The sequence below is a fragment of the Zophobas morio genome, unplaced genomic scaffold (genome assembly GCF_036711695.1).
Source record: "Zophobas morio isolate AGI-343-1 ecotype UQ-CSIRO unplaced genomic scaffold, CSIRO_AGI_Zmor_V1 ptg000011l, whole genome shotgun sequence".
Taxonomy (NCBI): domain Eukaryota; kingdom Metazoa; phylum Arthropoda; class Insecta; order Coleoptera; family Tenebrionidae; genus Zophobas; species Zophobas morio.
In genome coordinates, this window is record NW_026972116.1 from 12,427,881 (window position 1) to 12,446,289 (window position 18,409).

The 18,409-nt window shown below is 33.3% G+C and overlaps 1 protein-coding gene across 4 annotated transcripts in view; it reads left to right on the plus strand.

Moving 5' to 3' along the window:
• Positions 1-18,409, plus strand: part of Jvl (javelin-like) — a 110,735-nt gene that overhangs the window by 70,903 nt on the left and 21,423 nt on the right. For all 4 annotated transcript variants that reach the window (XM_064053189.1, XM_064053188.1, XM_064053191.1 and 1 more), the window contains exon 2: positions 9,522-10,598. In XM_064053189.1, coding sequence (XP_063909259.1) covers positions 9,522-10,598 — 1,077 coding nt within the window. The remainder of the gene's footprint in view (positions 1-9,521; positions 10,599-18,409) is intronic.

Consider the following 18,409-nt stretch of genomic DNA (forward strand, 5'->3'; position numbering starts at 1 on the left):
GGGTTTTTACAACCACACTTTTTATGCAAATGAGCGGGATCGATTTCGGTTGCTTGTGCTAAAAGTAACAATAATGATTGATGCAGTCGTTACTGAAACCACCTGATTTTGTTTTTTCGTTTGTTGAAAGTGAAGAAGTCGATGTTTTGGAAACGGTTCGTTTCGATAAATGTCAAAAATTGTAGTGTAGGCATTGTAGGTTTTCTTTGTGGGAGGTAGTAGGCGCCTCGTACATAGCCTCTAGCGCCTATACGTTTCGTCTATTACCATACTTACCTAAAAGGTCACAAAAATAATTGTACGTTAGTGGTTTAGAATATATTAGTTTGTTCACTAGTTATCTAAAGTTTTAATCAGCGTATTTAAAAGTTACAGTATTTTTTTATTTCGTGGAACAGAAATGATTGCAAAGAATTTGCGGAAAATAAGTACTGGGTGACTAATAATAATTGAAGCAAATTTTGGGTTGGCAACAACGCTAGTACGTCGCTTTACAGTTGTCATTTTGACACGACCTTAACTAACAAACGTATTGAGAAGATGTCAGCTACTGACTTGATGTCATAAATACCAATTTTAAATATGTTGCCAACCTGACAAAAAAATCATAAACATTAATATAACCGATCGGCATTTATTTCCAAGCTTGGTGTACGACTTGGCGTGTGTTAAGCGACTCTGCTTGAATTCAGGGACGTCAACGTAAAGACAGTTGTCAGATTTGAAATGTTTCTTACGAAAGTTTGGCAAACATGCCAAAGTTGACGTAAAAAAGTGTATGAAATACGAAATTCAACAAGGTTTAAGCAATAATACTTCAGTATTTCATGCTTTTTCGATAAATTAACCATTTCACCGCCGTCGAAACACTATCTCCAGCACGAATTATTTGTCTTCCAAACGGTAAACACTGCACTAATTGAATAATTTCACCATTATTCTTTCCAAAAATTAACCTCGCTAGTTATTTTCATTAAAATAATCATGCCAACCTAAAAAAACACAGCAGTGCGATAAAAGTCTGACTACTTCCTTTGTGTATCTTGGTATGCAATCTTATCAAGACCGTCAAAAATGAATATGGAAAAACTATAAAGCTGCTAAGGGTTAAGAAAATCCTGCTGGCGCCTTTAATGTTTTCCCATTTTCCTGTTGGGTTACCATGCTGTGAATAAGTGTCCTTCGAGTCATCCACAAGGTTGATTAAAATTTAAAACTAATTATCCCACAATTATCTACTTATTATTATAACTATAAGCGTCAGAGTTTTAATTAATATTAGTTAACACAAATACGTTATTATTCACACGACACCGAACATTCCAACGAATTGCCGACGCGTTTCAACAACTATCTGGGTACAGTTTCTACCGAGAGATCAACATAAAACGCAATCAAAGACAGCCATGAGTTGTCTTCAAACTTTCAAATTGACGGTAATCTGTTGTTGTTCAATATTTTGCATTTTTTCTGTTCTTTTTATCAAATTTTAGATACCTTTTTGTCTTTTTACGTGTAATAATTATTTAGACGAATATCTAATTTCTTGCTTTCTTATTAACATTTCACAACTTGTACAATACGAAAAGGTCTATCACCCGTTTCCGTCTGTTTGTCGCCTGTCGTATGTCTGTTGGAGATTTGTCTACACGGATAATCTTCGAAGCCATTGAACTGGTTACAGTAAAATTTTAGGTGTGCTTTAAAATTATCGTGCAGACGACAAAAGGCCTCTTACCTCATCGCAAAATTGTAAAAGTATGTAAATCGAACTTAAAAATGATATTGTTTTTAAAAATGGAGCATATGGGTTGTCCCAAATTAAATTATACATTACAAAACTTAGCTTAAAGTAAATATATTTCTTATTATTAAAATATTAATATCGTTGGAGTAAAAATTAATTCAATGGTGAACCGGCCAATGCCAATGCGAAAAGTTCCCGATTCAGAAATGATCCAATTAATTTCCCCGAAATTTTTGTTGATAGTGTTATATTATGCATATTGTTTCGAGGTAACCCATATGCCGCCTCGATGGGTTTTCTAGCATATGACTTATCATCGGTGACGGTAGCGCTTGAATCAAGAAAAGCCTGGAAACGGCCATCGAAAGTCATAATATCGCGATGGTGGAGTCCTGAACAACCTCGAAAGCGGCGTTCTGCTATCTTTCCATTAAAAGCGTACCGTTGTTAAATTGAGACTAATTTTTCTACACTTGCTATAAAAAGTGATGAAAAATAAATACACGACGCATTCACTTTGAAAGATACTAATTGTACATATCGTGTGCAAAAACCGTGTGCTAATTTTTCACACAGTGTTGTCAAAATGGACAAAATAGCTGAAATCGCTTCGATTTACAGCTGAGAATTGTGATACGGCCTGTCCGAATTGTAGTGCATTTTTGATCCGCAACCGAACTGTGGTACAAAATTTTGCAACACACTTATTTAATACTAAAAAAAAATTGAATCAAAAACTTTATAAAAATTTAATAAATAACATGAACATACTATATGGATTTCCAAATTTACTGTCAGTAAATCCACTTTGATTACTTTTCGATCGTGTTATGTATGAAAAACGAACCGTTGATCACATCCATACATACTAATAAATTGTATCGATGGTAGACGTTATTATTACTGACGTAATTCCCAAAGATATAATTGCTAAAATTGTTTAACGAAGCAAATTTGTTGCTAACACAAATCACAAAATTATGTCCGAAAATTTCATTATTTTTATATTATAGATTCTATGAAGATCTGTGTACTAACCAGATCTCTTTAATATGTGGTTTTTCGTTTTTATATAAAAAATTCACTTTATTCTTTGAGTCTAAGAAATATTTGGTTTTCTTCAATGTTTCTACTCTTCTTCAGATTTATTCAGTTCGAGAACGAACCGCAATTCGGCTAGAAGTATCCATGTACTTGATGTTTAAGCAAATTTTGCACCACAGTTCGGACACGATCTTGTGATAACGCAATCGCCGGCGGTCTATAAAGTCAAAGCTACCAGAACTTTTCCAAAACTAGACAGTATTGTTTTGTGTATATATGTATACATATATTAATCGTTTTCATTGAAATATCATAGAAATTAACATTAATTCAATTAATTTACTTATCATTTGAGTATAGTGTGCAACATGTTTTTCACACTCCTTTGGCTTTCAGCACCCTCCTGGCGGCTCGTGCTAATAAACATCAAGCTCGTGTGAAAAGAATCTTTTTCAAAACTTATTGCACAATATACTATTGCAATTCAACTTTGAACCTGCAAACCCGAATGCTCTGAAATCCCAAATGACGTCATCTTACAATTTTTATAAAGTGACATACTCCTACATTTTTATGAATACCTGTTGAGTTGTTACCCAAGGAATACAAGTTTTTTGGGAAAAAAATTTAAATACTTTATATAAGTACCTATAACAACATTTTAAAAACCAAAATAATATGGAAAGTTTTGGTCCATTGTAGATTAATTTTAATTAGTCATCTCCTCTGTTTTGAGCAGACCAAATCAATCAAATTTGAATTTTGTCGAACTACAAACATAAACAGTCGAAGTTATTATTATTATTATTATTAGTTTATTACGGAATAACTCCAATTACAAAAAGTAAGAAAATTAAACTTACAAATACATAAGGTATATGATTAACTTAATTAATTATCTTTATAACAATGATCATACAATAAACACAAAAAGAAACAATTTTAAATTATCCGAATTATACAAGATTATTTATCATTCTCTTAAATACAACAAGGTTTGAGTTAAAAATATCAAATTTTACAAAATTAGATAGTTCGTTTGCTTGTTTCATCATTCTTCGCAATGGGTGGTTAGTTGACATATTAGTAGATGCTTTGTTAATTCTGAAAATTTTACAAGATCTAGTAGTTCTGCAGTTTTTATTTGGAACCCTAAACATTAGTTTGGCTAATAAGTCATTACTATCTATATGGTTGTTAATAATGGCGTGAAGAACACATAAATCCGTTATATCTCTACGTATCTCCAAGGATTTAATATTGAGGAAGCTCATGACCCATTCATATTCACCTTGTTGATGTAGATGATGTTCTTTAAATTCAATAGACCTCAAAAACTTTTTTTGAACACGCTCTAACAATGAAATATGAGTGTCGCATGTTGGATGCCAAACTGAAGAAGCATATTCCAGAACAGAACGCACGAGAGAGCAATATAGCACTTTAAGTGCATGAGAGCTCATATCCTTGCAATGGCGCCAAATCAATCCCCACATCTGCAGAGCCTTGTTAAATATGTATCGATAATGACTTTTGAAAGAGAGTTTATTATCAAAAAGTATGCCGAGATCTCTAATTTCACTAACAGGCTTGAGCAAACTTTTCCCAATATAATAATCATAATCGATCATATTTTTTTTGTTAGAAAATGTAATTTTATGACATTTATTTAAATTCAGTTTTAAAAAATTTGTTTCACACCATTCATATATATTATTTAAATCCTTTTGTAATTCCTGACAATCAGTTATGGATGAAACTTGTTTATATATCTTTAGATCATCTGCATAGAATAGAAATTTTGAAGATTTAATACAATAACTCAAGTCATTTATAAAAAGAAGAAATAAAATTGGACCACAATGTGAGCCCTGGGGTACTCCAGATGTAACTTCAAAATAATCAGAAATGTGGTTGCCAATTTTAACCTGTTGCCACCTATTAGTAAGAAACGATTTAACCCATTTTATGGAATATTCTCTAAAACCAAGTCTATTAAGCTTTGAAATTAATACATTGTGATCCACTCGATCAAATGCTTTTGCGAAATCTGTATAAACAGCGTCCACTTGACATTTATTCGCAAATGATTCATTGAGAAACGAATAATATTCCAAAAGGTTGGATAATGTTGACTTATTTTTACAAAAACCATGCTGTTGATTAGTAAGTAATTTTGAAACTGCCCACTGTAACTGCTTAGCTATGATGGAATCGAAAATTTTAGGGATAACCGATTGATTGGAAACACCTCTATAGTTGTCAACTTTGTTCCTTTGACCAGATTTAAAAATAGGTTTAACATAACTCAGTTTCCAAACATCAGGAAATACACCAGTATCCAAGGACTTGCTGAATAACATAAATAGTGGTATTGATAAAGTACATATACACTTTTTTAAGAATACATTGCTTAAACCGTCTGGTCCAGCATTTGTAGAGTCATTCAACGAAGAAATAGTGTTAAATATATCCTTAATCGTTATTATAAAACCCGTATCAATAACTTCATCTTTAAATTGACTATCAATTATCTTAGAAGAATCATTAACCATATAGACCGATGAGAAAAATTCTGCGAACAAATTGGCAACTTCTTTACCACCATTCACCACTCTATTTAAATAAGACATTTCTTCTGGAATATTGTTAGGGACTTTCCTTTCTCGAATAAATTTCCAAAAGACATTAGGATTGTTAATAATGGAAACGCTGACAGTATCCACATACGATCTATAAAGACTTTTCGATAGTAGTTTACATTTTGATCTCAAACTCTTAAAATAAACGTAATCTTGAAGTTCATTCGATTGTTTAAATATAGCGTGTGCTTTCCTTTTTTCGTAGCACAGTGTTTTCAGTTCAGAACTGAACCATTGAGGGTATTTGGAAGATTTTATTTTTATAACCTTTTTTGGAATATAAACTTCTAAACCTTCATATATAATATCATAAAATATCGCTATCATTTCATCAAGCTCATAACCTTCAAAGCATGTATTCCAACACACAGAAGCTAAATAATCATTAAATAGAAAGTAATTACCATTTGCAAAGTCGAATACAGTGTATTCTATTTCAAGAGATGGATTTGAAGCGGTGCAGATCGACCACGAATAAGGAATATGATGTATACTATCCCCTACTAGTGGATCAATTGCAGGGTAAATTTTCATTTCAGTTACACTTGTAAAGATTAGATCGAGAAAAGTATTTCGATTATTCGGAATTAGATTAACTTGAGTTAAATTTAAAAATGAATAAGTACTAAGTACAACATCGTAGCAGTCTTGATTAAGAACAGTATGCCCATGTCCTTCAACACCGTTTTGGGTCCATTTAATATCAGGTAAATTAAAGTCACCTGTAACTATGAATTTATGATCGGGAAATTTTTCTGACACTATTTCCATATCATTACAATGTGATTCATATGCACTAATGTGCGAATTCGGAGGAATATAGACACCCGCTATGATGAAAGCTGAACCGTTCAATTTCAGAGAAACATAAAGACTTTCAACAACCTCACCAATATATACAATCGAAGAATTCAAACATTTGTTAATGGCTATCAATACTCCACCTCCTCGAGATTTGGCACTAGTAATTTCGTTGCGATCTGCACGGTAAATATTAAAATTATGTAACATTAACTCCTCATTTTGTATTTTTTCACATAACCAAGATTCTATAATTATTACGACATCATAAACACAACTATTGACATTAATTGAAAATTCCTCTAATTTAGATCTTATTCCCCCAACATTATGATAGTAACAGTTTATTAGTTTTTTGGGACATTTTTAGAAGAATTACGTTTAATTATATAAGGAGTGTTATGTTTATATCTCAAAGCCAAGTCTTCTCCTTTCGAAAGCCTGTCTTGCAATTCTTTCTTAACTGCATTTATATGCTTCCTTTGTCTTTCCGTCAAGTCCGGACAAAAATGGTTATTTCGGTTTTTGTTATTTTTGTTGGACTTTAATACTTCTTTTGCATCGTTTTCATTGTTGTAAATAATTTTCATTGGACGATTATGATTATCTTTAGAAACTCCAAGTCGAACAATTGTTTTAGGATTAGGAAATGCTCCTAAAGGTGATAAAATGGCTTCAACTTTTTTAAAGTCATCGGCAACTCTTTCGGCGACGTTTGTTGCTGACGATTCTTTAATGTTGAATAATAAGATGTTAGATGCTCTTTGCTTACGATCTTCAATTTCTTCTATAACGCTATCGACATTGCACGTCCCAGAGTTTTTAAAAGTATCTAATTCATTCCTCAACAATTTGACATCATTTTCAACGGCAGAAACTCTATTATCCAGTTTACCAAAATAGTCATCTATTTTATTGAAAAATTCTGCTTTAAGTACATCTAATTGATTTTTCATAAGTTGTTCCATTTGGGCAAAAGTAATAGGTGCTGAGGTAATGTTAGTCATTATTAAGCATTTAGAACAGCTCCATGGATCCTTATTAACAGTAAATTTTACAAGATCGGGTTCGGGTAAATTCAAACAGTTTACGTGGAAGTGCTTTTTACAAGCTCCATTACATTTAAGTGACGGGGTGGTAGGTGTTACAGCGCCTTCACAATGAAAGCAAGAGGCAGGCATATCGGCAGATTCTCAAAAAATTAGAGGAACAACCACAGGGACACAATTAAATGCACCTTGGGGTCTTTCAAGGTGACTTAGTACACGAGACAGTCGGACCACGGAAGGGGAATTCACTGATTAGACAAAGGTGAGAGGTAAAAACAAGCCACGATAAGATAATTGCAGTAAATCGTAACTTACAACGGCCCTTCTGTGAAGAGGGATTACACCAGTGACGAACCACTTATGTAGTCAAAAAGACCACGTAAAGATCTTGCGAATAAGACCAACTTTACAAAAATTGAACGCCAATTTCTTTTCAAATAACCACAAAACTACAGAGCACGGCAAAACAGTACTGTCGCTACCATATACACTCAATTACTGTTGAGTTGAGCATGTACTGAGAATACATTTTTTCCCGGCAGTTATCTACTTTAAATTAATATTTCATGGCATTGTGCGGACTGCATCTCCTTGGAATTTGTGCCCCCGCGGCGCAGAGGCTGCGGGGGTGTTATTTACGCCACTAGTTTTTAATTTATCGAGATTATCACAGAACCAAAATCGCAAAATCAAATTTCATGATTTTTCAAAGGAGCAGGATTTGTTAGAATAGACTTCAGGGGCGAGGCAATTTCTGTCGAAAGATTCTTCGACCAATTTTTTCCAACTCAACCAGCAATTTCAAATAACTTGGACTTTAGGATAGTTTTACTGATTTAGAGAGGGTAATCAAACAGAATACAGTAATGACTTTCCTCGTAATAAAAAAAAGAAAAAAATATACATGTTCCATGGCTTAGTCGTTGCGGAAAAACGCCCTATTGATGTTAAACAAACGATAATAAATTTTCATTCCACTCCCACCATACCGTTACATGGATAATTGAAGCCTCGTATTTGATTTCAGATGATTAATAGGTCTGTTTTATCGGAATCGTACTTTTCTCATGTTCACTGCGGATAAAATCAGCGTGGTCACTTTGCAGTTTTTAGTTAAAGTTCATATTCGCCCTGTTTTTAATATTCATCATCTTGATCCATGCATGGGGTCATTTTAATTTATAAAAAATATATCTTGTAGATAAGTGTATGTTGCTTTCAGATTTTAAACAAGTACATCTTGATCTATGTTGATAATGAGAGATAAAGCATAAATATTCCTATTGATTGACAGTATAATAATTTTATCAATAAATTATCAAAAGTTAAGCAAATGCACCAAAAACAATATCAAATTTAATACAGTGGTGGGAAAACAATGAAATTTGTTGTGTTATCTACCAAGGATCGACGTACACTGTGAACAATTCAAGTAGGTGCATGACAACAAAAAACAGGTATTATTTAAACGTTAAAGCCACCTATACATATTTTATTCACATTTCACAAATGTATTTAACGCAAAGGGTTGAAACATTGTTTGTATTAAATTAATAAAATGTAGATTATGTTAATAGTATATTACATATCGAGGGTGGTAAGAAGCTAATTACGAACGAAGTTTATACACGAGCGAGCGTAGCGAGCGAGTGATGTAATATGAGTTCGTAATTAGCTTACCACCAGAGTTGTGTCATATACTTTTTCTACGATCTATAATGAAGAATCACTTTCAGAAGAAATTTTTTTAGGAAAGCAAATATTTATAGTTGCTATGGAAACTATTCAAACAGGCACGTAATATATATATATATATATATATATATATATATTACGTGCCTGTTCATTCATTACATGCCAGTGGGTGTAACTATGGTTTTACTATGAGGCTAGACAGTTCGCAATTCATGGATTACTATGTGGGAGTAGAAAAAAAAAATTACGACGTGGTTTCAGAGAAAACACATAGATTCAATTCCAAGGATGACTCGATTACAAATTATGTTACTCGCCCGAAAGCACAAGCAATCTAAGTATTAGTATTTCCTTCAATGACAATAAACATTCATGTAGAGACCTTATCCATTCGATGTTCCACTAATAATTAGAACTAATTAAAAAAACCTGGAAATAACGAAACATTTTTCGTCTTATGTTAAAATCGTTTTTACCACCTGACCTAAACCATCTCTTCTAGCTAACTTACACCATATTTAACCCATTTCTTTAATTTTTCAGGGCGGCGAGGCGGTGGGCCAGGGTATGGACTGCCTCCAGCTCCGTCAACCTCCCGGCCCCTTCCACTATCTCATCAGCGAGCAAGCCAAGTCCCTGGTCGCCCTCCAAGAACTGCAGCATGAGGTGGGCGCCCTCCTCGAATTCCGCGATCTCGTCATCGAGACATTCCCGAACCTGCGGACCAAACTGGCCTCATCCACGCCCACCACCATGACTTCCTCGCACCACGCGTCCAACATCCCCGTCTCGATCCGGCCCGGAGACTGGACGCCCGGCGTGCGGGTGCGGAAGAAACTCGGGAGCAAAGACGAAACTCGGCTCGGCAAAAAGGGCGGCGACATCGCCGTCCAAGACTCGGGCTTCAGCACCGAGACCTCCAGCAAGGAAACCCACAGCGCTTCCTCCACGGCGCCGCCGCCGTCGAGCGCCGCGGGGGCCGCCGACGAGACCGAAGACGAGCTGTGGAACCTCTTAGACGTCATCCACAGGAAGGGCACCCGGCTGAAAGACGAGGTGGAGGCGCTGCAGGGGGCGCTGCGGGAGCAGGGAACCGTGGAGGAGAGCGACTTCCAGAGGGTGCTCTTCACGGGGTCGGCGGACGACGTGAGGCAGCTGAGGCAGGAGCGCGACCTCCTCTTGGACCGGTTGGCCGAGATGGAGGCAGAGGTTCTGGCCGGGCGCGTGCACACGTCGCGGTTGCAGGAAGACTTGGAGAATCTCCTTTCGGCCAAGCACGACCTGGAGGAGCAGCTGAAGGCGGTGGTGTCGCAAAGGGGTGAAGTGAATTCTCGCATACACGACTTGCATTTACAGTTCGTGACTAAAAGTGGGGATAGTTCGCCGGATGAGGGCGAGCAGTCCAAGGTGCTATTAGCTGGTGATAGTCTAAGTAGGAAAGACTCAACGACTAGTCAAAGGACACCAAGGAAACACGGGAAAGGTGTTTTGGATCTTGTGCTTGGTGATAGGATACCCAAAGTTAAAGTGCCGGATTCGAAGAAAATCGAAGCCATTCTCAAGGAGAGCGATCCGGTGGTCTTGCAGAAGCATTTGTTGACATCGACGGTGCAGAATCAGGTGAGTTATAGGAAATTTGAGTTTCGAGATTGAAACTATGTCCTAAATGAATGAAGCGTTCTATATCAAGCTCTCTGAAGTATTCCGCTTTTCGCGATAACGACCGGGTGTCCCAGATTCTGTAGCCAGACAATAGTTCTCTTATTAATTGAAGTATCGATATGAGTGAAAGCTAAGTTAATCACTAATTGACTAGTATGCAAAAGTAGAGCCAAATGTATGCCGTGGTTATTGTTATTGCTGCCGTTTCAAACTTTTTAATGTCAAAACGTAAGCCAAGGAAGTAATCGAGTCCATCGGGCACCATTTCACTTCATGTTTTCTCGACGTTTCATGACCTCTAGAGTATGAAAAAAGTGGTCTCCCGTTTCTATCTGTCTGCGTCTGTATCAATTTTTGTTAGACATATAATCTCCGAAACTACTAGATCGATTGCTGTCAAATTGTGTATCTATATTAGGAATATCATGTAGATGGCAAAACGCTAACCAAAATTTGGATAATCAATCATCATGATTGTATTCTTGTAGTTTATCAATGAACTCATCGTTTTTAGTAGAATTATTTATACAGGGTGACCCAAAAAAATTCATGAATAAGGCAGTTTGTTGTATTAATTCAATTAAGAACGACAAACTCCATTTTCCTGGAAATTTCGGATTACAGTATTATTATTAGTATTACATTGCATCTATCCAAATTAATATACGTGTCCTTGCAAAAATGTTGCTGAACGTCATCACAAAATTTTGTAGTGGAAAAAGTCACTTGAAACAAACGCACTTCTTTAACATTACATGCACATCTACTATCTTAACTTACAAGGGTTAGCATGAAAAAGTCAAATTCGCAAAATCAAATGTTATAATTTTTCGAAAAATCTGGATTTTTTTACACCCTCGACTAATTTTTTGATCTCGCAATTTTTCGTTTCTTCATTTTCTTTAATTTTTCAGTTTTTCCATTTTGTAATGTTTCGGTTTAATAAATTTTCGTTTCTTGAATTTTTAATTTTTCGATTTTTCAATTTTTCGTTTCCTCAATTTTTCAAGTTCTTGATGTTTATTTTTCATTTTTCCGATTTTTTAATTTTTATTTTCTCGATTTTATAATTTTTCAATTTTGCAATTCTCCGATTTTCCGATTTCTGTAATTTTCAATATTTTTTATTTACGTATTTCGTTTTTTCGATTTTGAACTTTTTCGATTTTTCAGTTTTTCGTTTTTTCGATTTTTCAAGTTCTTGATTTACAATTTTTATCCTTATTAAAGTTTTATTTTATACTTATTTGTTTTTTCATTTTTGAAGCGAAAATTTGAAATATCGAAAAACTAAAACATCGGAAAAAATTGGAAAATAAAAAAACTGAAAAAACGAAAAAAACTGCACAATCGAATAAGTGGAAAATCGAAAAATTGCGATTCGCAGAACTGAAGAAACGAAAAACTGAAACATTGAAAAATTAAAAATGGAGAAACTTAAAATTTGAAAAAATAAATAAACCGAAAAACTGGAAAAACTCGACACGAATCGAAAAATTGTAGAATCGTCAACATTGTAAAGTCGAAAAACTGTAACATTGAAATATCGAAAAATTGGAAAATTTCTAATTGAAAAAGAGACAAATTATAAAATTAGAATATTGAAAAACGAGAAATTAAAAAAAAGAAAATAAAAAACCGAAAAAAATCCAGAATCAAAAAATTGAAACCTCGTGAATTACAGATCGAAAAATTGCAAATTCTAAAAATGGAAATATCCAAAGGTTGAAAAATCGAAAACCTGAAAAATTTAAAAATGAAAACTCGGTGACTTGCATGTCGTGAAATTGAAGAAACAAAAAAAATGAAAAATTGAATAAACGAAAGATTAAAAAAATTGAAAAATTATGAAAATAATGAAAACAAAAACCCAAACGAAAAATTTGAAGAAATGAAAAACTCAAGAATCGAAAATTTCAAAATTTCGAATAAATGAAAAAGTTTTGAAGTTCAAGAACTGAAGAATTTAAAAAAATCTGAAATTGTAAAATTGAAAACCGAAAAATTGTAAATCAAAAAATTCAAAAACTGAAAAAATAGAAACCGACATGAAAATTTGAAAAATCTAAAAATTAAAAGATCCAAAAGTTGGGAAATCGATAAACTGATGAATTTAAAAATGAAAACTCGATGAGTTATATGTCGTAAAATTGAAGAAACAAAAAAGTGAAAAACTGCAAATCGAAAAATTGAAAAAACGAAAAATTGAAAGGCTTGAAATTGAAAAAACGAAAGTTATGAAAATAAAGAAAATAAAAAAGCTAAACGAAAAACTTGAAGAAATGGAAAACTTAATAATCGAAAAATTGAAAATCGTAAAATTCAAAATTTCAAATAAATGAAAAAGTTTTGAAATCCAATAATTGAAGAAGTTAAAAAATTCTGAAATTGTAAATTTGAAAACCGAAAAATTGCAAAACGAACAATCTAAAAATTTAAAAAGTAGAGAAAATAAAAACCCGAGACTAAAAATTGAAAGATCCAAAAGTTGGAAAATCGAAAAAGTGAAAAATATTAATATGAAAACTGATAAAGTTACTTATCGTAAAATTGAAGAAACGTAAAATTGAAAAATCTAAAAAATTGAATTTGAAAAAAATCGAAAAAATGTGTGTGAAAATGAAAAATTGAAAAATTTTAAAAACAAAAAATTATAAAATTGAAATATTGTAAAATTGAACAAGTGAAAAAATGACGAAAATAAAAAACCGAAACGAAAAATTGCAAAGCCAAAAAGTTAAAAAATAAACATTGAAAACTAGTGAAACAAAAAAAATTAAAAATTGAAGAATTGAAAAATTAAAGCCAAAAAACCTGCGGGAGTGTTATTTACGCCACTGGTTTTTAGTTTATTGGGGTTGTCACAAAACAAAAATGCCAAAAAAAATTTAGAAATTTTCCAAGAAACGAGATTTGTTGGGCTGCACTTCAGGGGCGAGGAAATTTTTTGACATACAAAAAGTATATGGGCAAAAGAAACTACATAAATATGTAAGTGTACATAATTAAAAAAAAGTTCCATTAAACGTTTTATATGTGAATGACACTTTCATATGACATATGATTATGAGACGGAGCCATGGTGTAAACAAGTTTACAACATAATTAGTACATAGTTTGTTCTTCAATTGTTTTGCACTAGTATATTATGTGATAGTTTAACATTTTGAAAAAATGGCATGGCAAGTTTCGTGGTGTAGTGACGAATGAGTGTATGGTATCATATTTTAAACTAGAAAATTGGAGACAGCAACGAGGTGACGCTAACCGCTATGATGGTTTGACACTATATATGTATACCACTTAACTGATCACTGACCCTGGTACCAAATACGGATATGTTAACTAATATGTGTATAATTTATTGGCTTTTGAACGATACTGAAGTAATTAAATTACGAGACGTGGTGACGATTTGTCGCTGTAATAAAATATCTGATTTAAAATGTGTGTGTACAAGTCAATTAAAAAAAATCGAAATTATCAAAATTTTCAGAAATTTTTTGAGTGTACTGTTCTGAAAAACTTGTTCTCGGGAGTGTATTGGGATCTAGTTACAAAGTTGCAAAAGGTTATGTTGTGGGTATTTAGTTTGTCATTGTTAGTTTTTTGGTTTATGGTCTCAGCATTTCAGAATACCTTGGACCTCTTTATTTATAACTTTTATGCTACCTCAGGGTTACGTAATATCAATACAGCAGTGACAACTTGGTGATGTTTTTTTTCTCTGTAAATATTTAACACTTGAAGTTCATATTGTGATTTTAAAATGAGAATTATTACCAAAAAGTTTGCTTATCAAGTTGTTCTATTTATTTCATTTTTCTGGAAACTTGTTAAGATGTTAATCACGGTTTATTGATAGTAAGTGATTGTACTATATTTTATTTATTCATTCCCCTCTGGAAAATTCTCAAAAAACGCATCAAAGAAGTATTGTTTAATAATAGTCAAATATTTTTTGGAATTATTCAAACGGGATGTCTAGAAAAATAGAATGTGGACCGATATATTTTAATTAATATCCAAAAAAATCACGACCCCGACGTCTGTCTATTCACTTGACGAAACAATGAAGTCCACTATCGCCAAACTATAATAATGTCATCCTCCACAAACCTCATACATTGTTTATCAGATCACTTTCGACTTTCGTACGTCATCACGAACCACGTGTTCACTGAGGACATAATAATTACTTCTTAGGTGATTACTACCACCACTCCCTCTACGACATTGTCGGATTTAATTAGCTATTGTTTTCGCAGCTGTCCAACTTTCGTTTTGTCTTCCCACCGCCACCGCTTCGAAATAATAATAAGCGACGAACCTGACTGTCGTTGAAATGAACCATTCGATTTAACAAAAATTACCAGCGAGTACTTCGAACGGCTCAAAAAGGATTTGTTCGGTAGATAGAGCTTTGCATAACGCTGCGGTCATGTAATTGCACAAGATGATGCATCACTTCAAGAACAGTCGATGGGTATAAACTCGAATCTGTTTTTATTGTGTTGCTGATAGTGGTCGTGAGCAGCTAATAATACCGACGTGACGAACATTTAAAGACATTTACTATTAACGTTGAGTTCCAGTCGTGCCGACTCATCTAATCCTGTTAGCATATTCAAAATTTTATGTGTATTATTAATTAGTCGGCATTCATTTTTTGTAACGAGATAGTTAATTGAAAGTACGGTATTTTATGAAAATTAGTGAAATCGGAATTATGGCACCTAATGAAATGGTGATTTACAAATTGCAAACATTAATAAAAGTGTAAAATATGTCTGGGAAAAGTAGGCAAAATTCTTGAGGTGCACAGGTGGACACAGTTTGTAAAATATGTAGCCAGTATTTTTTTGAATCAGTAAAGTGTATAGATATCCCAACTGGCCTCTACAAACATTTAATTTTTGAAATTCCAAGTGTTCCACTTTTCTTGAAATTCTCTGTAAAACTACACAAAAATTATATACATGGTATATTATTATACTGGAACCTACTCTGTTTGAAAATTGAAAAATCGCGTAAACCATCAACTCTGGGTCCCGAAAATACTTAAAAAAAAGAGTATAAATTGGTTAAACCTTCACCTTAATCTTTGCGTTCTGTTAATGACAGTTTACAGCTAAATCAATATTCACTTAGCTTCTAAAAACATGTGCTAAGAGCCATATTTACCAATGTTATTTATTCTTTAATAAAAAAGTAAAGCAAATATAAGAAATTAAAGTGCCACTTGAAATATTGCTGTAATAAATTCCTATAATAGATTAATCTGATAATAATGCTTGAACTATCCAATTTTAAGGAATTTACACTTATCCTTGTGCATATTGTGTATTTTCCACATGACGAATATTCATTTATTACTAGGAAATGGTCTGGTAATATATACGAATATTTTTTGTTATGTCCTACCAACGAAAAATATAATAATTGGCGCTAAGTATTGTGTTTGTGTCCTAAAACTTATATTAACGGTTTGTATACATATCATCCCAAAAATATTTATATCATGTGATTTTGAAAATCTGTAAATTAAATTATATATATAAGTATTGACAAACAATATGTTAGTGTTCTTAGAGCCGTCACATTTTTTTTTGGTTTTTAATTTCTGTAAGTGGATTAAATTCACGAACTATTGTGACGATTATTCGAATGGAGGCATTGTCTTAACCCACACACCACTGAAATGAGATTGTGTTTTACGACAGTTATTTGCATGATGTAGACACACACACACGTAACATACAAACTACCATTGTCCAATTTTATGAAATAAATGGTATAATAATATGCGTAACCTAGCCTGGTTAAAATAATAAGCAAACCTGTATTAATATTCCATTCAGATGAGAGATACAATAGCAAATTGAAACTAGTATTGCAGTTCCCAGAGTTATGTTTGTGTTTTTTAGATTGTTTTATTTTTATTTACACTGGTCCGTACTTGTTTCCGCTGTGAAGATAACCCTCCTTAGAAGTACACATAAAGAGCAAATATTTAGTATGGGTTTACTATACCAATGTATTTATTGTCTACTGTTTGTCGTAACAGTGACAGTATACATCGATGGACCGGGTGGGCCATGAAACTAAGTGAAAGCTTGATCGAACACAAAACACTTTAATTTTAAGGATGACAAGATGAAAATTATGGAGAAGGTAATTTGTGTTTACTTATACCTGTCACCGACTGTATAATTATCCAGCTGCATTTTCAATTGCCTTGACAACAATATTGAAACATAAACATAACTGAACACAATGTTTTGTAATTGATTGAGGATAATAAAGTTAAGAATCGCTTATAAATTATAACAGTACGGGCAGGTACAAGGCAGCCCAATGCCGTTATACTAAAACTGTCTGCAATATATCAGTAGAGTAATGTACCCAAAAGGCTTAAGATTTCAAGATATCAAGTATATTTACTATATACAGGAAAGATTAAATCGTAAAGAATCGTCACAAGCAACGTGTTTGCCTTGATAAGAATATAATTTGTACTTAATTAAAAATTAATTTTGATAAAGATGTGGTCGTCCCACAACCTAACTAAAGTAAAATTAAAATGTGCAAGGTATTTCATCTAATTCAGATTCAACTAAGTAAAAATGTGGTATAAATTTCACAATTTTCAGAATAAATTTTGCAAACTGTTTACTGTTTTATTGTTTTTTAATGTAGAACAGACTATATAATAAAAGTGCTTAGATAACCGTACCTTATCCCTCAACAGAAATGTATATTTTTTTAAGTAATTCCATATTAATTCAATTAAAATTTTAATATTTTCTGCGTCTGCCCACGTTGCAAGAGCCAGGAAGGAACTGTAAGCGTTGTAAGTGTTGAACATTCCATTCCTGATTCATGACTATTTCTACACACAATACACTTCTGGAAACAATCTTAACCATTCAGAGAAGCGCAACAAAGAGAAAGAACATAACATGTCACGTATTAAAGCTCAGAGCGTTGCTGCATTCTAGTATTGTAATTTTTAATATTGTCCTTCTGCTTTAGAATAACAAAGTTCTGGTCCATATTCGGAACCGCATACTTAGCTGGGACCAAAAAAAAAAAAAAAAAGTTATAAAAATCAGTTCAACTGACTGAATTTGATCTAAATATTTGGAACAAAAACAATGTCATACTGTTCATGGCTGCTGTGGCTCAAAATATAAAGAAGTTAACCAGAAATAAATGTCATTTGACTGTATCTGCCGCATTTGTCTCAGTAACACTTTACGGTTTTTTCTTTTATGCTGCTACAAGTAATATTGCTGGCTTTATACAACTTACGAGTTGATCTGTCTCTGTCAACACAGCTGCTTAATCAACAACCAGAAAAAACACTCGTTCTTATCTGTATGTGGGTTACATTCCTTTATTTATAGTTGCTGAAAGTCCCACTCTTTTAATACTCAGTCTCTTAACCCCAACTTGCTTAGCAAAAGTATGGGTGTGTTGCCACAGTTAGTAAACAGGAGAACCTTGCAAGTAAGTCCCGTTTTAGGCCACTGTTCCTAATTCGTTCTAAATTTTCAGAATTCTTTGTCAACCCACATATTTCCTCAACGCTGGTTTCATCTTGAAGTTTTTGGGTTTTCTAGAACTTTGAAAATCTTTAGCATTTTTCTAAAACCTTGTGGAATTAACGTCAACCAAGCTATCACTAGCGTCAAAAGTTCCTCGATATCTTCTCTCTTCAACTATAATTTCCAGATCTTGTCTCAAAACCCTCAGTTGCCGCGTTT